The sequence below is a fragment of the Ambystoma mexicanum genome, chromosome 14, assembly GCF_040938575.1.
Source record: "Ambystoma mexicanum isolate Mex_15411 chromosome 14, UKY_AmexF1_1, whole genome shotgun sequence".
Classification (NCBI taxonomy): domain Eukaryota; kingdom Metazoa; phylum Chordata; class Amphibia; order Caudata; family Ambystomatidae; genus Ambystoma; species Ambystoma mexicanum.
The window spans coordinates 129107774-129131044 of record NC_090940.1 but is presented as its reverse complement, the minus strand read 5'-3'; the positions used below and the strand labels follow the sequence as shown (position 1 = coordinate 129131044).

Here is a 23271-nt window from a genome sequence, read left to right as displayed (position 1 = left end):
ACATTGTCGGCTGTGGCATCATCACACCCCAAACAGAGAAGATCCAAGCCATCTTTGAGTTGCGGCTTCCAAGAACAAAAAGAGAAATCTGGGCGTTTCTAGGTTACTACCATCGCTTTATCCCGCAATACTCAACAATAGTGGCCCCATTGACTGACGCCATACGTAGCAACCACCAAGGACAAAGCAGTCCAGGCTTTTACGGACTTATTAAAGGCAGTCTCATGCCTACCCGTTCTGCACTGCCCTGATGATAGTCGCCCTTTTTTTCTGCAAACTGACGCATCCGGATATGGTTTGGGTGCAGTTTTATAATAATAAATAATCATTTTGCATTTATATAGCGCTACGAACCCTAGCAGATATTGTACCAAATAGGATAAGTTAAATCATGTACTTGCATGGAGCCAGCTCTATCTCAACCAGTCCTCAATGCAACCAAGACCAACCACTAGCTTGGAGAGCCAATACATACTCCAATACCTTAAGATAGCTTTTGAGAATGAAGAACACTCAAAATATGCTATGTAAAATGAGTGTAACATGGGTGTCTAGGTAAGATTTTGAGGTGGGGGTCTTTTACTACCTATTTTTGGAAGGTGTAAGAAAAGAACAGGTTACTCTCTTACCTGGTAACGTTCTTTTGATGGGATGGTCCGACGACGTAGTCCATATCTATGACAGTAATCGCCACAGCTGTGCTGCTTCGGAAAATCTTTCTGCTTCCTGCGTTGATGAAGTCGATACGCCGTCCTCGAGGGCCTCCGTCGAGCCGACGTCACTGGATGTTATAAGTAGGACGCACGACGCCCGTAGCCTCAATTGTAGTTTTTTCCCAGAACGTGTGGCACCAATCTTCTGCCAGTAGGACCTCAGAAAGCCTTGCGGAAACGTAAGCTGCAATCGCATAAGAAATTCTGTAGCAGGGAGGGAGCGAGGGAGCGATATGGAATAGGTCGTCGGACCATCCCAATCAAAAGAACGTTACCAAGTAAGAGAGTAACTTGTTCTTCGAGGGGATTGGGTCCTCCAACGTATTCCATATCTATGACAGACTCCCAAAGCAGTACCAACGTAAGGAGGTGGGAAAAGAATTTAGAATCTACAAATTTAGAATGCCCAATCAAATTGCAGAGTAAAGGACCGCCTTGGCAAAGGCCAGATCCTGCCCATGGACAGAATCTAGGGAGTAGTGACGTACAAAAGTATGGACTGAAGCCCAAGTGGCTGCATCACAGATGTTGCGAATAGGAACACCCCTCTGCAGGGCAGTAGAGGCAGCCATACCACTAGTCGAACAGGCCCGTAAGCCTACAGGAGGGTCCTTACCCGCCAGGCGGTAACATTCAGAAATTGCCAAGTTAATCCATCTAGACAAAGTCTGCTTAGTCACACACAGCTTGTCCCAAACGCCTTCCAGCTTAACCAATAAAGAGCTGATCGTCCACTCTGACCCGGGACATGCGTGAAATGTAGAAACTTAAAGCTCTTCTAGGATCTAACCTATGGAGCCTCTCCTCGTCCTACCAGGATGCGGAGGAGGATAAAATGCCAGAAGAACAACCTTCTGGCTTAAATGAAATTCCGACACCACCTTCGGAAGAACGAACTTGAAAGACAACCCTGTCCTTATGAAACACAGTAAAGGGTGGCGTAACTGAAAGTGCCTGTAACTCACTCACTCTGCAAGCGGAAGTGACCGCAACTAAAAATACAGTTTTAAGAGTTCACAGTCTTAAATGGCACCTGGAAAGGTGAAGGAGGGAACACATTAGTGAGCCCTTTTAGAAACTGAGCAATTAAAGGAATTTTAAAATAAGAACACTCGTCTGTCATGATGCCTACCCCCAGGCATCCAGACCAAGCGCATCAGCCCCGGGAGCAGGCATCTAGACATTTAGTAAAACCTCAGCAGCCCCGGCTAGGGGCTATCTGGGTTCAGTCCTGGCGCCTTAGGCGCCAGGCTCATAGTAGAAATCAGTCCTGGCACCTAAGGCGCCAGGCTCATAGTCATTACTTACCTCAGGCAGACCTTGCTGCAAATGACTCCAATCCAACATGAAGCCTGAAAGGGACTATTTTTCTACAGGGACTATTTTTTACTCGGGTGTGGTTCTAGGGAATTCTTACCTGGGACTACTTTTGAGGCTATTTAAACCATGCCCGACCAGCAACACACGCTTCGTGTTATTCTGCATCCAGCAGCGTAACGCTCACCGTGCCTGCAGCCTGCATCCAGTCTTCTGCCACGCCCGCCTCGAATCCGGAGCTCCTAAAACAAAGAGGAAAGAAAGGGACAAGGTTAGAAAACGAACGTATTTCTATTCCACACCTGATTCTGGATCCATCTCGACACCGGACCTGTAAAGAACATCATTACTGCATGCGCCGCACCTCCAGCTGCAGCGCCGCGCCATACTCACCAGTCTTCACAGCATTCTTCGGGTCGGCGCTGCCTCCATCATTTCTTCGCCGAACTTTGGCACCTAGGAGACAAGAAAAACACAAGGTGAGCCGAGGGAACCAACAAATATAATTCTTACCACCATAGACTTACCTGATTTACCACCGGAGGCATCCTTTTGTGACTCTCCATATTTTCACGTGCCGCATCTGTAAAGAGACAAAACAACACGTTTTCCACGTGCAACATTTACCGGACAGCGCCGGGTAATACAGACTCTTACCTGAGCGCCACCAGCTGCCACAAGAGCATCCTTTCACGATCCAGCTGCAAGACAAGAAAGGAAGGGGGGAACAAGAGTGAACATCAGACATATTGAACTCTATGAACTTAATACTTACTGGTCCTCACCAGGAACCTCAGAGTCAATACTCTCTGGAACTCTCCCGAGCCTTCAAACCAGTGAAGTAACTGGAATCGACGCGCCCCTGCAAATCCACGCAGGATGGAGAGCTCATCTTTCAAGAATATAAGATGAGATTGCTGTGAGGGCATTTCGGAGGTGATTAGTTGGGGAGGACTGTGGGGGGTGCCATCACTTGAATCCACAAGTGGCTAAATCCATCTCTCCACTTGCAGAATATTTCTACGGGTTAAGCAGACAAGATTAGGAGGGCAGATCCAGTCAGTCATCGCTGCACTATGCATCACGTGGGGGAGACCGCAGCTGTCCGGGTCCGACCGACGCCCCTGTGGGAGCCAGGTGGGCGTAACATCGTCAGACTAGCGCGTAAAAATGGACAGCGCCGCCAGGTAACCTTTAATGGTACCCACTTGCAAGCCCTTGTGGGCTAAAGAAAGCAAAAAATACAGAACTACAGGAATGTCACAAGAAAAAGGATCCACATTCTGAACCCTGCACCAGTCGCAGAACTTTCTCCAACGGCAATGGTACAGGGACTTAGATGCCGGCTGTCTGGCCGAAAGCAACACCTCCATCACGTCTTCAGGGACGTTCCAATCCTTATACCTCAACGTTTCAGAAGCCAAGCGTGAAGGTTGAGGGATCCGACCTCTGGATGGAGAACCTGACCCCCGTCCCGTGAGAGCAGTTCGTCTTGGTAGGGAAGACGACGTGGAGGGCAGATGGACAAGTCGAGAAGGTCCGGGTACCACGTCCTCCTGGCCCATGCCGGAGCAATGAGGATAATCCGGGAACTGAACCTCTGCAGCACTTGCGGGATGACGGGGACCGGAGGAAACGCATACAGCAGTGGGAATGACCACTCCACCACAAATGCGTCTCCCAAGGCTCCTCTTGGAGGAAATTCCCGCGAGCAGAACCTTTCGCACTTCCGGTTGACACTGGAGGCGAAGAGATCCACTTGAGGGGTCCCCCAAAGGGCGAAGATCTCCATGAGAATCTCCTGAGCCAACTCACACTCCTGAGAGATCCCGCTCTGCCTGCTCAGAGCGTCTGCCGTCTCGTTTTCGTCTCCGGCCAGATGAACTGCCGAGATTGAAATTCCCTGCTGGATGGCCCAGAACCAGAGCTGCATCGCCTCCCTGCACAGAGGAAGTGACCCTGCCCCCCCTTTTTGCTGAGGTAGTGCATGGCCACTGTGTTGTCTGTCAGAATCAGGACATTCTTTCCTCGCACAGTTGGCAGAAATGCCTTCAGGGCAACCCCGACGGCCCTCAGCTCCAACAGATTGATATGGAGTCTGGACTCCGATGGAGAACAACGACCGCTGACTGTCAGCTCGTTGGCAGGAGCTCCCCATCCCGAAAGGGGCGCGTCCGTCATGATCGTCACCTCCGGCCAGGGCAGCCAAAACAGAGCCCCCCTCATCAGATTGCCTTTGACGGCCCACCACAGAAGTCCTGGGTGACCAAGGGCGGCACCTGAACGAGGTCCGACATCCTGCCGGAGGACTGCGACCACTGGAGCTTGAGAGCCCATTGCAAAGATCTCATCCGCAACCTGGCCTCTGACACCAGAAGAATGCAGGATGCCATGAGGCCGAGCAACCTCAAGAACTCGAACGCTGGGAGACTCTGGGCATGTTGAAACTTGTGCACCATCTGCTGAATGTGGTGAGCCCTCACCTGGGGAGGAAAACACTGCCCCAGGGACGAGTCGAGCACTGCTCCGATGTACTGGAGCCGCTGAGTTGGCGTCAAGTGAGACTTCTTTAAGTTGAGGGAGAAACCCAGCTTGTGAACGGAGTGGCAGGTGACTGACAGATGATCCAGGACTTGCTCGGGAGAGCGCACTCCGATCAACCAATCGTCCAGGTAGGGGTAGATGTGAATCCCCCCTTTCCCGAGATACGCGCCACCACCACCATGAGCTTGGTGAAAACCCTTGGGGCGGAGGTCAATCCGAACGGCAGGACCTGAAACTGAAAGTGTGATTCGCCAACCGCGAACCTCAGGTACTTCTTGTGCTTGGGATGGATCGGCACATGAAAATAAGCGTCCTTGAGGTCGAGAGACACCAACCAGTCCTGAAGTTGAAGTGCCTGGAGGACTTGAGAAAGAGTAACTATCTTGAACTTGTCCTTCCTGAGGAGCTTGTTCAAACCGCGCAAGTCCATGATGGGTCTCAATCCTCTGTCTTTCTTCTAAATCAAAAAATAAGGGGAATACCATCCCTTGTTCCTCTCCGCTACAGGCACCAGTTCTATGGCGCCTTTCTCCAGCAGGGATTGAATTTCTTGCGCAAGGAGCGGATCCGGACTCTTCAAAGAGATGTTACCTGGTGGATTTTCGTGAGGCCTCTGCCGCAAAGGAAGACAGTAGCCGTGGGCTATGATCTCCAGAACCCACACATCTGAAGTAATGGCACGCCATTCTACAAGATGCTGCGCCAGCCTTCTCCCAACCGGAGAAGCATGGGCCTCATGACTGACCTGAAGTGGCTGCAGCAGTGCCTGAGGGCAAAGAGGCAACTGCTCACGTGGCCTTGGCACCTCGAGTACCTTGTTTTGCACCTCTGGCACTCCTACAGTTGCCCCTTTGACTAGCAGCTCCTCTCGATTTACTAAAGGACGAGTAATATCGAAAGAAACCTCCCCTCCATTGCTGTCCCCTAGCACAAAAAGGCAGAGGTTGGCGGACTGCCGGGCCCAACGACTTCGCTGCAGCTTTGGAGGTCTGCAACCTCTTAAGACTCTCGTCAGCCTTGCTGCCAAAAAGATGTTCACCATCAAAGGGCATGTTGAGAAGGCGGGCCTGCACATCCGGAGCAAAACCCGACTTCCGCAATCCCGCAAACCTGTGTATAACGGTGCTCGCAGCCATGGACCGGCTGACGCAATCAACCATGTCCAGACCCGACTGAACGGATTCACACATGGCATCCTTGCCATCCTGCACGATAGCAAGGAAACCATCCCGTTCCTCCCCTTCGGGAATATAATCAGCTCCTAGGGAAAAACAGTTCCACAGAGTGTGCGTGAAACGAGACAAGGCACAAACTGAGTTGGCAGCCTGAAGCGCCATACCCCCAGAAGAAAATACCTTCTTCGCCCAGCCGTCAAAACTGTGTCGTCCCCATCAGGAGGGATGGTAGGGTACGACGCCTGCTTTACGGGGGCCGTAGCCGCCTGCACCACCAAACTTTCCGGAGTGGGGTGCGTGGTCAAGTAGCAGGGGTCGCCACTGGCTGGGTGATATTTCCCCGGCAAGGACTTGCTCACTTGCTGGGAGACTCTCCGGAGATGTCCAAGCTGCAGCCACCCTTCTCTGCAAGGCCATATGGAATGGCAGCACCGGGTCAGTTGGTGGACCATGGTCCAGGATATCAGTCAGGTCATCCTGCTGAAAATCCCGAGGGGGGGCAAACCACCCCAGGTAATCCATGACCCTCGATATCAGGTGCCGATAAGAGGAGTCGGCATGCGTGCCAGGCTCAGGCCTACCAAATTCCACCTCCGGGGAGGTGTTGAGCCCACTGGCATCATGCAATGACTGGCGCAGCTCCTCAAGCTGGCTATGATCAGAAACAATGTCATCAGGGACCTCTGCAGGAACCACTCCTTCCTCAGACCCCTCATCCACCTCAGAAATATAAATATAATGGGCAGATGGGGAGCAGGTGCAAGTGGATCTAGGTCACCTGGCCTAAGCCCCGCCCACCTGGTACCTTCATGCCTGCTGCTCTTTCACCACTTAGCAAGCCCCGCCCACCTGGTGCCTTCCTTCACCATCACTGTCTTGTGGCCAATGCTGGATTTGACTTTTATGGACTTAATTCATTAACGGTGCGTCACCCTTTCTCAACTCTCATGCTGGACTTCCTTTGCATCTTGTACTCATGGTGGCCCTGAATCATGCTGTTCCCATCTTCATCTTGTATCCTGGCTTGCAACATTATGTGTTACTACTGACTTCTGCAATTGTGTTCGCTCTCCACTCTTGCTTCTCCACTCTTTTTGACTGCTTACTCTTTTTTCTCTCCTCCTTTCCCTTCTCCCTTTTCCCCATCTCCTCCCCTTAATTTCTTCTATGCACTTACTCTATCAGAATTGTCCCTGGACCTAATATGATAGCAACCGCGTCTGTTTCCTCCATCCTCCCATTACTGTTTCTTTCCTCCCCACCACCCCTTCAGCACTATCTGAAATGTCGTCAGGCCTAGTATGATAGTCGCTTGTTTTGTTCCTCCCCTCCCTTTCGGCACCCCCTCTCCCTCACCTTTTGTTTTTCTCCAGCTCTACCAGAAATGTCGTCAGGCCTAGTACGGTAGTCCCCTGTCTGTTTCCATTTCCTTCCCACTCTCCCCCTCCCTTCCTTATCTATGTCTTAGCTCTTGCACTATCTGAAATGTCGTCAGGCTGAGTACGATAGTTATTTCACATCCTTACTGTTCATGGCCTGTAAGAATGTGGTTGTATTTTCCCTTGTTCCCTCCCTTGCCTTGAAGCGCTTTGAAACACATTGTGTACAGGCGCTATGTAGATAAACGATCATCATAATCCAAAGGCTGGAAAGAGGGAACCGAAAAAGGAACAAAGACATGTTTTGCCTTAGCCAGAGCTTTTCTAGGGGTTTCCCCTGTACCACGAGGCATCCGACAAAACCGCCTCGAAAGGCGTCGATGGAATTGGCGTTAACGTCGAGCACGGCGTCGACAGCGTCAACACAGGCCTCAAGGGCAGAGCCCCGAGCATGTCTCTTGACAGCTTGGGCGCCGATGGCGTTGACGACTTCCTCGGAGGCGGGGCCTCGAGAGAGTCCGTCGACGACCTCGGCGCTGCCGGCGTCGATTTCTTCCTCGAAGACTTCACAGGTTCACACGGTCTCGATGGCGTTGAGGACCGGGACCTGGAACGGGCATGTCTAGAGCAACCAACCTTGTCCGACCAGGACCTCGAAGGTGCCCGGTGGTCGCGACGGCTGCTCGAGCCCGAAGGCGGATGAGCGGTGTCTCTAGCACGGCCATGACCGGCGTCCTCAGATGGCGCGGACGGACCGAAGCCCTGCGATTGAAAAATCGCTAAAATCTCCTTTCGGAAGGAATCCCATTCCTCAGGAGTGGAATGCTTGTTGGAACAAGCAACCCGCCGACGGGCGGAGTCCTCGGAAGAGGATGGGGAAGGCGACCGGTGATGGCGCTTCCTGGAGTGCCTCGAAGAGGCAGGGAAATGGCAGGACCGACTCCCAGACCGAGAACCCTCGGATTCCTGACGACGATGCGTAGAGTCGCCCCTCGAATCGTCTGTCGAAAGACCAGTGGAACGCGACTTCCGGGGCTTGGCCACTGTACCGACCGACAGCTTCTTCTTACGCTCCCGCAAGGCCTTCGATGTGAGCCATTGGCAGTCGACACAGTCGTCCGTATCATGGCACTCCCCGAGGCACCAGAGGCAAGTGTCGTGAGTATCCGTCAGCGACATCTTGGACCCGCACACTCAACACTTCTTAAAACCGGACCGCGGGGTGGAAGAAGCCGAAGGCACCATATTCGATAGCTTTTAATGAAGAAACAGGTTCGAAAAAACGAAAGAACAGGATTCAGTAGAATCGAGGCGCGCCGAGATCTCTGAAGCGAACACGTTAGCGGAAAAAACAGAACTGAGGCTACAGGCGTCGTGCGTCCTACTTATAACATCCGGTGACGTCGGCTCGACGGAGGCCCTCGAGGACGGCGTATCGACGTCATCAGCGCAGGACGCAGAAAGATTTTACAAAGCAGCACAGCTGTGGTGATTATGGTCATAGATATGGAATACGTCGGAGGACCCAATCCCCTCGAAAAAAAAATGTGGGTGTAAACAAGAAGTTAAGATTGTGGAAATGAGTATTTCTATGCAAGAAAACTCCAATTTTAAAAACAGGTACAGAGTTCATGTTCTAACAAATATTTTCTGTGTGCTCAGCTCATTACCTTAAATTATGTTCATATTTTTATTCTTATAAGTCCGATACCAACACAGCATTACTGGAGATAACAAGGGGCATACACTGATAACTTGTTTTTTTTCTGGAAGTCTTGGCCCAACTTAATGTAATAGTATTGTGATTTATACGGCGCACCGCTGCCATTTTCATGGTCTCCAGGTGCTCTGTCGGATATGAAAATAAAGGAGGGCTCCGGAGGGTTAGTTAGTGGGATTGATAGGGAAAATGCACTACTGTGCTGTTAGTAGCTTCAGTCTGGAAACATTTGTCACTATGTGCTGGGTTTACATTTGGATGGTAAAGCTTTGGCTGTGTTTTGATGTATGAATGTGTATTTAGTAGTTTGTGAGAAACCAGAAGGTGTCTCACCCACTAGTCCCCAGAGATCCGTTATCCAAGTGGCCAGGAAACGGCTATCGCTTTTGGATCCAGTTCCTGGGGTGGAATAGTGCGGGAGGATCACCTGGGTGAGGGGTCTTTGGGGAGCAGGAGTGGGACGCTGACGGTTAAGACGCAGTATCCCCTTCTTTCTAACACCTTTACCCCGTCCTACCAGGTAGGATATTTAGGAACTGTACTCCCACCCCCCTTTTACAACACAAACACTTTCTCACTGAGAGCTTGCTATGAGAGAAAACAGACTAACACCTGAGCAGTATACCTGAGGTGTCCCAATACAATGGTCAGGCAAGGTCAGGCCATTACTGACCATCTTACACACCTAACTTCCATTACACTTCCCCACACAGATAAAAGGCGCAGCACGGGACCTCACACAGAGGTAAAGCACACGAGGAAACAGCAGTTTCGAGACGGCAGCTGAGCAAGAGAGGAAAGACGGCAAGGCAGCAAAACCGAAGGAGATCCTTTTCGACAAGGAACCGTTCCTTTGCAGAGACCTCGAGAATGGAGGGAGTAGGACCAGGAGACCAGGCTAGAAAGTCCTGCACTGTGTGTCGGAGATACCCGGGGCCCTCCTACGTAGATGGTCAAGGCGGGGAGAATCGCCAGCCGCTGTGGTGCTGTCCTTGGCTCAGAGAATAAAGTTGCTTCAGTGAAAGCAACACAGCCAGTGAGTTGGGGAGACAGATACAAGGCCAGTCTGTGTGGAAGCCAAGGTTGCAAGCAGCAACATTGTATAGCGAGCGCTAGAACGAACATTGTTAAAACGCGTGTGATAAGAGACAGAAGTCAAGTAAAACTGCTGATGAGTGGACTTTAAAGCAAGCTACAATACCTTTGACAGAGTGGTCTGGCACTGCGTGGGTGCTCAATCAAAGGTCTCTGTAAGGTATCCAGCTTAGAAGTGACCAAAGTAGATACATTTTGTCTTAGCCCGTCGGAGGGAGACCAATTAAAAGAACAAATAAATGTGAATCGAAGTGGTCCTGCGAGAGTCGAGCAAAATCCTGCACACAATCAAAAGTTATTTGATTTTAATGAATTAGAGAAAGCTTGGAAAGGTACATGAATTTGGTCTGAGCCCAGCACAGGGAGACCAATTGAAAGTTTTGTGTTAAAGTGGGTCTCAGCCTGGCGGAGCGGGACCCGGGGTGAACAGAAAATCACTTGAGAAGTAGTATAAGTGAAAATCTTGAGAAGAAAGGAACTCATGTTTTGTCGTGTTGCATCAAGCCCTCTGACATGAGAGACTTTGAATGGCAAAGAGACTTTGGCACAGAAAGCCCTGATGTTGATGTCTTGAACTGCATCCTTGTGCTAAAGAAGCCAGAGACTGTGTTGAGCTTGAGTGTGCTGCCTTGTCCTGTACAGAAAACATGGGGATGGGAAGCCAACAGCTTGAATATCCGGACACATTTCTTGAACCCTTTTCTTTTGCATAACATTGTTTCCCACACTATTTGAATTTAGAAGTAAGGATTGGGTATAGGTTTATTAATATAGGCCCTTTTATTTTGACACTCGACTAGGACTGCGTTATTATTTGATGGTCATAGCTTGCTGCCATCTTTCGATTTAGGTTTAGATAGGCATTTTCCAAACCCAATTGAAGTTCAATAAACACGCATGTGTCTGTGTTACTGTTTGATACCATGCCTTCCTTACAGGTTTTAGTTTGCTTTAGTGTGTTTGGTTTAGTTAAGTGTTGCGGGGTGTGTGCAAATTATGGTGGTTTCAGGTTTCTGCAGGGGCAGAGGTATGTGTGTATTTTGTTTGTTGGTTTGAGGGCGAGTATGCACGATATAGGGTTGGTGAAGTGGTGTCTGCGCCCTTTTCAGAGAGGGTTATGTTGGTTTGGCTGGGTTCTTATAATTGTATGGTGGCTTTGCATTAAAATGCTTCATTTCTTTTGGGTATCTAGGTTTCGGTTCAGTAGGTTTTGTTTTTTTCTCTGTGTTGTGGTTGGCTGTTTCTCTTTGACCGTGTTTCCAGTTTAGTTTGTTGAGTTAAAGAGCCAGGTTTTTAGTGAATTTTAGGTGATAAGTAGTAAAACAGACAAGTATGCCTCTTATTTTCAGAGCAAGGCACAGTATAAAAATGAAAGATCAACGAGTGAAAATCAATGTGGCACTATATAAGCCAGTTCATAATCAAGAGAGAACAAGGCAGAGTTTAACAAGGTTGTTTATGAAACTTAAAAGTAACTGAAACTTAACAGGCTTAAGGAGGATTCATGGCCTTTTCAATCCAGAAGATGAATCAGTGAGGGTAGTCTACTCTCCTAAATGCACATTGTCCTGCAAATATGGCCTAGACATCACTCTTAGTCCCATGGATATTTGCAGGCATGGACACACAGCAGAGTGGCTGCCTGTCTCAGTGTGCATCCATGATTGACTAAGGTGTACAGTAGCCCCAACATCTGTTTTTCTGTACTCTTTCCACCATCTCTGGGCTGGTCCAGGGCAAACACAATGAAGATCGGAATTTAGCAGATCTAGGAGGGCAGGAGGAGGATACTGACACACAGGTGGTATGGTTGTTGGCATAGACTTTTAATTAGTAAAATAAAGAGGGAACCTATGCCTCCCTAACTTTAAGAGGGGTTTCCCTACCTCAACTGAGGAACTAAGGATACTGTCAGAATGTCCAAGTAAATAGTCCACTGTAATGTGTCAAACGCCTACTTCTATCCCTCACACTTGTAACTAAGAATAAAGAGGAGAAGGATTTTTGTGGTCCGAAAGAATGACACCTTCCTCTGGACGATGTTCTATAGTTCCAAATTTTGGTGGGATCTTCGCCTACGAAAATTACTCCCTTCTCCAGGTCTCAGTTCCTTTCAGGTAAGCAAAACAAAGTACCAGCTCATGCTGCTGTAAAGTTCTCACTTTAAATCAAAAAGGTAAAAGTTCCAACTCAAACATCATTCCTTACTGCCCATGACTCCCTTTCCCTGGACCTTATTTGGGTTTGCTCCACGCGATACACAGTCAAGGGGTATGGCTTCCTTCCCCGTTCTAGGTGAAAGGATATTTTTCAAAAGATCTTTTCACCAAAAAAATGACTTAGAAAGACCGTCTGGTGACCGCACAGAGCGGTCTTTATAAATGGAACAGTCACGCCCCTGCAACACACGAGTGCGCGCAGGACCTGACAGGCACGTTGGGACCCGGAAGAGAAGGACGAGGAGCACGGTTAAGTGTGTGGGTGCGTGTGTGTGTGTTGGCATGTGTGTTGTGTGTATGTATGTGTTTTGGTTTGGGGGAGTCTCGGGTGGGTGGGTGTTTGGTTGGTTGTGGGGCTGAGAGGGCTAGGGCTGAAATCCCACAGGAGAAGGTGGGGTGGCGGAAGAATGAGGGGTTCGGAAGGTGAACCCCCACCCAATATTTTCTTTTAAAAACACATTTTAAAGGTCTCAAGAGAAAAAGACCTTTACAATGCTGTTTTTACGATCAAAAGAAAAATTGGGTATTGCAAATCCGTCTTTCTCTTGAGATCTTTTAATTGATGTCTTTTCACACAGAACCAGCTTCTCAGTACAAAATACCAAGGGGTATGTCTTCCTTCCCCTGGTCTCTCAGACTCCTTGCCACAACTCACCAATGACGGGTGATCGACTCTCTTCCCCGGGCCCATATGAATGCAGTTTGTAACGCCTGGGGCAATGACTTCTTTCCCCTGGGCTTTCGCATATATCTGCACAGCTCATGAATACCAGTAGGAAAGCCTCTCTCACTATGGTTTACACAGTTCTGTGGCTGAGGGTTCCAGATCTGAATGTTTCTGTTCTCCTGCTCAGGCAGACCTGGTTTACTCACCTGCCAGGTACTGCGATGGAGATGGTTAGTGATCTCCTTCTCCCTTGGTGATGGGTTCCAGATCCCTCTTAGGTTGCTGCCGTTACACCTGGTTCACTATCCTGCCAGGCATTCTCTTGGCTCCATTTCCTTAAGGCAGTCTCTGTATTTCTGAACTAGTCTTGGGCTTCCTGTGCCGTTCTGTCTTCCCCCAAAAACCAAGGTACGTCCGGGTTAGTTGCTGGGCCTTTTCTGTTGCACGAAGTGCCGCTAGTTGCGGCGGCTCCGCAGCAATGAAAGCTGGGTGGCTGGAGGGTCTCTCCACATCCGCACAGTTCGGTAGCTTACTTCCACCTCGTTTCTGTTTCTCCAGTTTTCTGGCTTGTCTGCAGAATGCAGACCAAAAGGGACACCCCTTTGGCAACTCTTGCATTTTGGTTTACGCTCTCCCCCTCCATGGGTGCTGCGGCGGATCTGCAGCATCTCCTCCTCTGCTGGTTGCGCATCTCAAAGGCGTGTGGTCAGCCTGCTTCTGGTGTGCTCCGCTTGGTCCTTCCGCCACGGACCAACTGGGAATGATTCAGAATTCCAAGAAGCATCCCAAGAAGATTGTTCAGTTCCTGTCCGTTCTTGCCAACTTTGAATCTTGCGGTTCATCCAAGGAGGGCTCAACTACTCCTTCCACAGTCCTTTAATTTTTACTGTGGTTGCTCCAATGAGCGTCTTTGAACCACTAGGAGGCCCGTTGTTGTCAGAAGTGCTATTCATGGCTGCGTGCCTCCTCCCAGTCCAGTACCCACCTCAGTAATCTCCCTGACTTCTATTAGGTTCTTCCTCATCCCAGTATTTTGCTCCTTTTGAACCTGATAGATACACATGGGGCAACAGGGTAGGGGCGCATTAGAGAAGGTGTTTTGGGGTGTTGAATATTGTGTTCTCGCCAGATAGTTGTCCCAAGTCCCATAGGGGATCCCTTCCCATGAGATCCACCCGCAGAGTACCCCGCCAAGGGGGACAATCGGGTAGGGGTCTCAACTCCCTGCCCTCATGGGAAGGGGCCCTCCCCTAGGGGAGAAGGGATGAAATCCAAGGATTTGTCACACAGGCATCAAAATGTGTCATCGCCACTAGGCATTGGCTTGCAGTATTTTCTCTTTGCAAATACAAAATTGTGTGCTATGTGTATGTGGAGAATAGAGGTGGCAAGTCCATTTTTATACCAATCAAGTAAATTGCAACTTGACATTTTTATGACGATTTACATACTGCTGCCATGTAACACCCTTTTGTGGAAATACTAATGAAAATCCTAACGTTTATATATTTCATTTACATCTTTCAACCACCTAAACAGGCCCTCCACAGCAAATGTGCCTCCAGCACCTATCTGGGCCCTGAACTCAGAACCCACCCAAGAGTGTAACTGTCCAAGATAAAATAAACATCCAACATATACATATGCATCGAGGTACTCGCTGTGGGGAACTTGTCCAAGAAGCAAGTTCCCTCTCCTCTTGCAGTTAAGTCACTCTAAGAATAAGGGAACGCGCATGTATAAAACTATGGGAGCAGAATGCGAGGGGCATGCACAACTATTTGTGAACTGGCTTCTAGAATTGTTAGCTAGAGTTCTTCTAGCCGTGCACTATCATCAGGTTAACACATTAAGGCCGTGAAAAATATTTGTTCTTAGAAAAAAAATTGGAATGTCAGGTCTTTCAACCAAGACATGTGATCATGTGTGGGAGAAAGGAAGCAGACATCCAGCAAGCAACCTGCATGAAATGAGATGAATCTTCTCTTTGCTGCATTTCCCTGGGAAGTCCAGGCAAAAAAAGAAAGAAAAAAACAGCTTGAGGCTAAAATCAGGGGTTTTCAAGCCTGGTAGGATGTCAAAAGGGACTCAAATATGCGGACCATAGCATTTATGACAAGGTCAGTAAACTGATCTTGCCAAGATGGATGGAACACCTACCAGGGAGTAATCCAGCACCAGTCCTACTGCAGGGGGATACAGTGGCAGTTGAGGGAACCAATTCCTGCCCCTCCCCCGCCATGCGTGACAGCTTGTTTATAAGCAGTATCCATTTGCATTGCCCCAGGCCTCTTAAAAATGCTAGGCAGGTTTACTAATTTTCCTAGATCCAACGTGCAGAACCCGACTAATGAGAGAAGGAGAGAGAGAGAGTGGCAGAAGGGGGAGTTAGAGGGAGGAGGGAGAAGGGTATGAGAGGAGTCAGGGCATGGGAGAGTGAAGCCCTTCAGCAATTCACACTACCAGTGTCCCTGCGCCAGAAACAGTCAAAGAAAAGCACTCCCGCGACCCATACCACCCGAGTCCAAGTCCTGGAAACCTGGTATCGGAAAAGGGAAAGTGGCGACAGAGAGGGAACTTCGGAGCCTGCCTGACTAGGAGACATGGTGCGTACCGCTTCCCAGCATTGGCGGCATGCACTGGGCTGCAGCAGATTCCCTAGACCCCCCCAGGTACTCACCATGGGGGAACCCAGAATAAGGCTCCCTAATACAAACTTGGACATTGCACGTCTGGAGCGCCATCCCCATTCTGCAGAGGCACAGAGTGGGGCTTAATATGTTACACACAATCTTTTCTGTGTGGAATACCTCCCGGGCAGGCAAGACTGAGCCAGATTGGCCTGGGGAAGATAACCAACTAAAGCATAGTGAGGGGATTACAAGAGAAGCCAGAAAACAGGAAATGGTGGGTTGGTCGGGTGATGTCACAGGAGGAGGAGGCAGACCAAGAGACCAGCAGGAGGAAAGATGGACAAGGGGAGTGTGGAAGTGATGTTTGGAGGAGGTGAGGTATTGGTTAGTAAGTACAAGTAATACTGTGTGTATTCAGGAGAGGGAATTGTAGGGAGTGAATGAGAAGTGCTTGTGGGAGAGAAAGGAGGGTGTTTGAGCAGAAGGTGGGGTGGAGTAGTAGTGTGGAGGAGGGGGATTAGTGTGGCGGAGGGATATTTAACATTGAAGGGTGGAGGTAGGAAAGATACAAAGACATCAGAGGGACAAAGGATGAAGACACAGTGAGTAGAAGGAGGGAAGCTGTGTGGAGTTGGGAATGTGATAGTAGTGAGAGGAGATCAGAGAGAGAAGCAGGGAAAGGTGTATGTGAGTGTGCCAGGAAGAATACTGAATCAGCAGTGTGTCTGGACGGCACAACCCCCTATCTCTTTTAGTCGATGAACCACTTGATAGTGTCGGGACAGTTGGGAAGTCCAGGAGGGAGATTAGGTAGCTAAGGTGGTGACTTTTAGGTTCTCCCTTTTAGCATAAGAAAGGACTGAGACGGTTGAAAGAACCTCTCCGTGTAATAACTAAGCTGGGGAAAAGTGGTACTGGTGCTTACACACGAGAGGGATGGTTTTGGGTCAGGCTATGAGTTGCACTAGCGCTCATGAGGTCTGCTAGCAGACGTTTGGATGAGGAGGGGCTTATCAATGTGTATATTCCCTGTGTTCTGGCGGGGGATCAGTGAGAGTAGTCTCAAGATCCCCCCCAATTCCTCCTCCAACTCATTCGACCACCCTCCTGACTTTCTCCAAAGATAAGCACAGCCTTTGTCACAAGCTGTTTAGATGGTTCACATCTTTTCTCGTGCACATACATGAAATGTAAAACTAAGAACAATGCTTCTGCACAGCTCCAAGCAAAAAATGAATTGACTGAAGGTTCCTTTAAGTTAAAGTACAAGTGAAAGCAATTCTCAAACAAAAGTAGTTTTAATGCCATACCTCTATAATTTATTATTTCTGTTCCAAGCACCTGAGTCATCTCCAAAACTGTTATAAAGGCTTTGTCCATCGATGTTAATGGGAAGGGAGACATTCGGTGCCTTCGTGCTACCTTAGTGATATCGACAGCACTGTGACCTAGGTGGTAAACAGAGAAAGAAGGACATTTATATTTCTATGTAGACATTCAGGGGGAAAATACTCATTATCATTCACTATCTACATAGGTAGGCACAAAAGGTTTGGCTGCTGCTTAAACCTTTAATATAAAATTCTGTTAATACAATTTTTGCTGCTAAAACGGTTCATATAATACACTCCCAGAATACATTATTTGCTCCATAACAAGAAATTAATATTACAACTTCAAAATGCAGGTTCTTTTACAGGGATATTATAAAACAGAAGAAGATGATACACAGGTTTCTTGAATGATCAACAAATGTGCTTATTGCTGCCAGACTTTTTCTGAAACTCTTTGCACTGTGAAGGCATCCTGAAGTAAGGTACAGATACCAAATTCACTTTTCTAAAATAGAGCTTTTTATTTCTCAAATGTCCGTTTGGAGTAATGCCTAACTTGCCCTATGCTAAGGTGGGATTTTCCTACCTGAAGAAACTAACAGTCAGTGTCGTAAAGTTCAACTTAAAAGTCTGTGTCCAAAACCTATACTTGCCCTCACAACTAAATATATACAATGTGCAGGGATGCCAGCAACCAAAGAATCAGTGTTCACAGTAAAGTTCTGAGCTTCTTCCAGCTCCTGGTATGTTTTCAGCTTCTTCTTCCTCAGACTTAAAACTGTTCTGCAAGAAGGTCTTGTAGCTCCCTTCCCCAAGTTCAACAAAGTTCCAAACAACCTCAGGGTTCCCTTCCCCGAAGTTCAACACAGTTCAAAGTTATTTTTTTAATTTAATTTATTTATTGAGTATTTGTAAGGCGCCTATACAACAAAATGGTGTTCCCAGGTGCCACAAGACAAAAGTGGGGAGGGAACAAGGGGAGTGAATAAACACTAACAAAAGAGTAAATAAACATTTGCGGTTCTTCTAGGCCTTGTGACACTCAGACTTGCAAGTGCAATGAAGAGAAGTGCAGGAGAGAGGGAAGGGAACAAGGAATCGTCAAGTGCTAATGGGAGCCCTGCAAGGGGGGGTGCCAGGGGAAGAGGCCAATGGCTAAATAAAAGGGTGGAGGTGTCCCAAGAGAGGGATGCACAAGCGCCCGGCTGGGGGGACAGAGAGCAGTGCTGAGGGGGGTGGGTGCTGGTGTCGACTGGGCTGCAGGCCTGGTAACCTTTTAGACTCATGAAGGACCAGGCTGCTAGTCTCAGCGGCATTGGGGAAATTAGCAGGGGAGGGAGAGAGGGAAAGAGGCAGAGAAAAAAAAGAGTTTGGAGACATTTTAATTCCGGCTCAAGTCCGAGAGGGGCAGGGAGGCTGTTCCAAAGGGAGACACCAGACGAGGATAGAAATCTAACCCCCACTCTCTGCTTGGAGAAGCGTTTGATCAGCAGAGTGTTGGAGCTAGATGAGCGCAGGGCTCTAGCAGGGAGCTATTTAGTGAGAGAAAGATGGAGACAGCTGGGTCCCAGGCCCCAGAAAGCCTTGTGGATAATGGAGGGTCTTGAATTTGATCCTCCCAGCCACCGGGAGCTAGTGGAGAGAGACTAGGGCTGGAGAGATACGGTCCCTGGGCTTTAGGCCAAGGATAGGTCTTGCAGCTCTATACTGGATTAGTTGAAAGGGGTGAAGGGAGGAAAGGGGCAGATTGAGGAAGAGGCTGTTGTAGTAGTCAAGCCTAGAAAGGACCAGAGCTTTGGAGACATTGAGCTTCGGGGGGGAAGGTGAGGAAGGAACAAGTTACTTACCTGTAACTGTTGTTCTCCAGCATGGGTCTGGCATGGATTCACATGCTCATGAATATTCCCCGTCGTCAGGCTGGGAATCCTCGGTAAAGAAAAAATCAGTATCAGTTTCGTTTCTGATCTGTCTTTCGTAGTAGTAACCAATCACTGATCTCTGCGTCATACTGACCACAGCCAATGACTGCCCTCTACCTAAGCCCCGCCTCTGGCAGCCATCTTCAGATTTGGTAGCACGTGAAGTGGCAGTATGACCAAGTGAAGAGCCGCAGAGGGGTAGGTGGGAGGGTTCGCATGTGAATCCATGCCAGACCCATGCTGGAGAACAACAGTTACAGGTAAGGAACTTGTTCCTTCTCCAGCATGGGGTCTGGCATGGATTCACATGCTCATGAATAAATAATACATAGCAGTACACACATGCACAACCACAGGAGGTGGCAAAGGCTCAATATTAAGCATTACATCAAACTCAACACTAAGCAATTCTTACCTCCTCACCAGGCTCACCTTAGGCGATGAGATTGCGCAGCACTGCTTGGCCGACCCTGGACTCCTCCCTGGAATCCCGATCGACGCAGTAGAATTTCGTGAAGGTGTGCGTCGACCTCCACGTAGCAGCCCTGCAGATGTCCAGCAAGGGCACACCAGATAGGAACGCCGTGGTAGCTGCGATCGCTCTGGTGGAATGGGCTCTCGGACGGCCAGGCAGCGGTCGGTTTGCCAACCGATGACAGTACATGATACAGCCGGAGAGCCATCTGGAAATGGAGGCCTTTGAGAGAGCCTTCCCCTGATTGACAGGTCCAAAGTTCACAAAAAGTTGTGACGTCTTCCGAAAACACTTCGTGCGGTCCACGTAAATCTTCAGCGCTCTAGCCACATCCAGCGAGTGCAAAGTCCTTTCGGCCGGCGACGGGAAGAAAACAGGTAACACCAAGGGTTCGTTGAGGTGGAAGTCCGACGGCACCTTGGGCATGAAGGAGGGGTGCGTCCTGAGCACTACCCTCGTGTCGTGAAAAGTCAAGTACGGGGGCTTGCAGGAAAGGGCCTGGATCTCTCCCACCCTTCGTGCGGAGGTGATGGCCACAAGAAACGCTGTTTTCCACGACAAGAACTTCAACGGAGCCGAGTGCAGAGGCTCGAACGGAGGTCCCATGAGCTTGGTCAGCACCACGTTGAGCTCCCACGCCGGGGCCGGAGCCTTCACCAGCGGGAACGATCTGAACAGTCCCTTCATGAATTCTTTCACCAGACGATGAGACCACAAAGACGTCCGCCCCGTGGTTCTGGTGTATCGGGAGATCGCAGCAAGATGAATCTTGATGGACGCGTGCGCCAGTCCAGCCTAGCCTTGGCCAGCGTCGGAAGGTACGGCAGTACCTGGGGAGCCGTAATCCGTAGAGGGTTAATCTTCTGTGCGTGGCACCAGACAGAGAACCTCTTCCATTTGTGTCCATAACATTTAAGAGTTGAGGATGCCCTGGCCTTTGCAAGAACCTCTCTGCAGTCGGCCGGTATGTCGTATCCTCCAAACTCTAACGCTGCAGGAGCCAGGCCTGCAAGTTCAGCGACTTCGGGTCGTGATGGAGGATGGCGCCTCCTTCCCTGGAGAGAAGATCCGCGTCCACTGGCAGCTTGATTGATGGGGACACTGACAAGTCCAAAAGGTCCGGGAACCATATCTGCCTCGGCCACGCAGGTGCGACGAGGATCATCCTGCACTGTGACCTCTTGAGCTGGTTGATGAGCCGGATCAGCAATGGCAATGGAGGGAACGCGTATAGAAACAGGCCCTCCCAGGGGAACGAGAAAGCATCGCCCATGCTCCTCGGCTGGGGAAACCTGCTGGCGAACCTCCGGCACTTGGAGTTCGTCGCCGTCGCGAACAGATCGATCTGGGGTGTGCCCCACCGTCGGAAGAGGCGGTCCACTAGATCCTGTCGTAGTTCCCACTCGTGGCACAAGCGCAGCTCTCTGCTGAGCGAGTCGGCGATGGTGTTTTTTATCCCTGCCAGATGAAACGGCACCAGAAACATCCCTTGGGCGATGGCCCAATGCCACAGATCCTGCGCCTCCTTGGACAGGGCTGGGGATCTGGTACCGCCCTGCTTCCTGATGTAGAACATGGTGGTGGTGTTGTCGGTGAAGATCCTCACCACCCTGCCCTTGAGGGACGGAAGAAAGGACCTGAGGGCCCAAAACACTGCACGGAGCTCCAGGACGTTGATATGGAGGGACTTCCAGAAGCGACACTGTGTCGAGCCTCGCTCCCAGAAACAGTGCGTCTTGCGCGGGCACCAGGTGGGACTTGGCATAGTTTATGGAGAATCCCAGGTCCGTGAGCAGTTGGACGGTCCTTGCCGTGTGCTCCACGGCGAGCTCCTTCGTCTTTGCTCGGATGAGCCAGTCGTCCAGGTAGGGGTAGACGTGGATCCCCTCTCGGCGCAGCTGCGCCGCCACCGGTGCAAGGCACTTGGTGAACACCCTGGGTGCCGACCTCAATCCGAAGGGAAGGGCTTTGAACTGGTAGTGACGCCCTTGGACCACGAACCTGAGAAACATTCGGTGTCCTTTTAGGATGGGAATATGGAAGTAGGCATCCTCCAAATCCAACGACGACAGGAAATCGCCCTCCTCCAGTTGACCCAGGACGTGTTGGAGGGTGACCATCCGGAACTTCTGTGCCTTGATGAATTTGTTCAGTCGTCGTAGGTCCAGAATGGGACGCCATCCTCCCGTCTTCTTCTTCACGAGGAAGTATCTTGAGTAAACTCCGGAGCCCCGAAGCCTCTTTGGGACGAGCTCGATGGCGCCCTTCTTGAGCATCGCCTTTATCTCAAAGAGAAGTTGAGGGACGTGATGTTCTTTCCTGGCCACAAAGGGGGATGCGCGGGCACCTCTTTAGAAACTCGAGCGCATGACCCTGAGCTAGGGCGTCCAGCACCAAACGGTCGGTGGAGATGGACTCCCACACGCTGACGAAGCTCGCCAGCCGGCCTCCCACCGGGGTGCTTCGGTGGGGGCCCGACCCCACGGCCGGTTCAGTCCTGCTTCGACGAGGCTTTGCCGCCTTGTCCTCCTTGGCGACAACGGCGGGGTCCGCCTGACTTGCCTCGTCCCCTGTAAGCTTCCTGTGACGAAGAACGGGCCGCTTGACGGTAGGTGGAAAATCCGCCGCTGGAACCTCTGGAGGCACCCTGTTTGCCTCTGCCGCTCCGAAAGGGCGGCCGTCGTTGCTGGAGAACACCAAGAGCCCGGGCCGTCTCTGTGTCTGCCTTGATGGCTTGAAGGGAATCGTCCACTGTTTTCCCAAACAGGTTTTTTCCGTCGAACGGCATGTCCAAGACTCTGGTCTGCGCGTCCTGACGGAAGTCAGTAGCCTTGAGCCATCCACGCCGCCTAAGGCACACGCCGTTGCCCAACTGGCGAAATCCAGTGTCAGCGATGTCCGTCGCAAACGTAATGGCGTAATCCAACGCCACCTCTCCTTCCTGCAAGATCTCTAGGGCTTCCGCCCTCTTGTCGTCTGGTAGGAAGTCCAGCAGGGGGCCCAGTTTGTACCACAACTCCCTGTCGTAGCGGGCTACGATAGCCAAGGCGTTGGCCGCCTTAATCGTCGTCGCTGCCGACGAGATGACTCTGCTTCCCATCGTGTCTAATTTCTTTCCCTCGCCGTCCGGCGGGGAGGTTGACGTACAGGCCGCGCCCCCACCCCCGCTTTCTTCCTGGCCGCCGCGGAGACGACTGAGTCCGGGGTCGGCTGTGCCCGAAGGCACAAGGGGGCCGCGTCCGGGACCCGGTACTTCTTCTTGTACCGATCGCTTCTAGCCGGCGTCGTGGATGGGTTCTTGAGGAGGGCGAGGCCCTCATCCCAAATATCGTCTAGTAGAGGTACAGCGAGGACCGTCTTCCTCTTGGTCTCGCGCCGTTGATAAAGGAAACCTTCCTTCTTCTCTTCCGGGCAGAGCTGGAAAAGCTTGGATGCCCTGGCGATCATGGAGTGAAATGATCCAATCTCGTCGGGCGGGGAAGCCCGGGTGGGAGGTGACGACGGGAGATCCTCGTCGTAAACCTCGTCGTCTGTACCCGTCGCGGCCGTGTCAGTCCCTGTATCATCCCCACGTGTCATGGACGGGGAGGAGGGCTGAACAGGGCGCGATGGCTGAAAAGGAGGTGGAGGATGAATCCTTCTTCTCTTAGGCGGAGGGCTCCCAGAAGGGCCTGGCTCCGGGTCCCCCGTCGGTAGCGGTTCCTCCGTTGGTGGTAACGGCAGTCTCGTCCTTATCTCCGAGCATAAGGACTGTATAGCCAACAAAATGGCTGCTGAGTTGTCTTGCGGCACTGGTTGAGGGAGATCCGACGGGCGATCAGGAGCCCCGTCGGCATCCTCGACGCCCTCGTCGTCTTGAACGTCGGGGTCCCTCCCGACAGGATGGCCTTCTTCCACGCCAGAGCCGTGGCCTAAGACTTCGATCAGCTCCTCCTCAGAGGTTGAGGCCGAGTCCACGACGACCTCCTGCCCCCCCTTTTTCTTCTCCGTCGGAGTTTTCACGGGGGTCCTGTCGATGGGCATGAAAGAGGACTCCCTCCGCGGTGGCAGGGAGATTCTGGGCCCCGGGGTCGCCACCACT

At 50.7% G+C, this 23271-nt stretch overlaps 1 protein-coding gene across 38 annotated transcripts in view; it reads right to left on the bottom strand.

The window, feature by feature from the left end:
- Nucleotides 1-23271, bottom strand: part of GPHN (gephyrin) — a 2801546-nt gene that overhangs the window by 576041 nt on the left and 2202234 nt on the right. For all 38 annotated transcript variants that reach the window (XM_069638674.1, XM_069638676.1, XM_069638677.1 and 35 more), the window contains one exon: nt 16773-16910. In XM_069638674.1, the coding sequence (XP_069494775.1) occupies nt 16773-16910 (138 nt within the window). The remainder of the gene's footprint in view (nt 1-16772; nt 16911-23271) is intronic.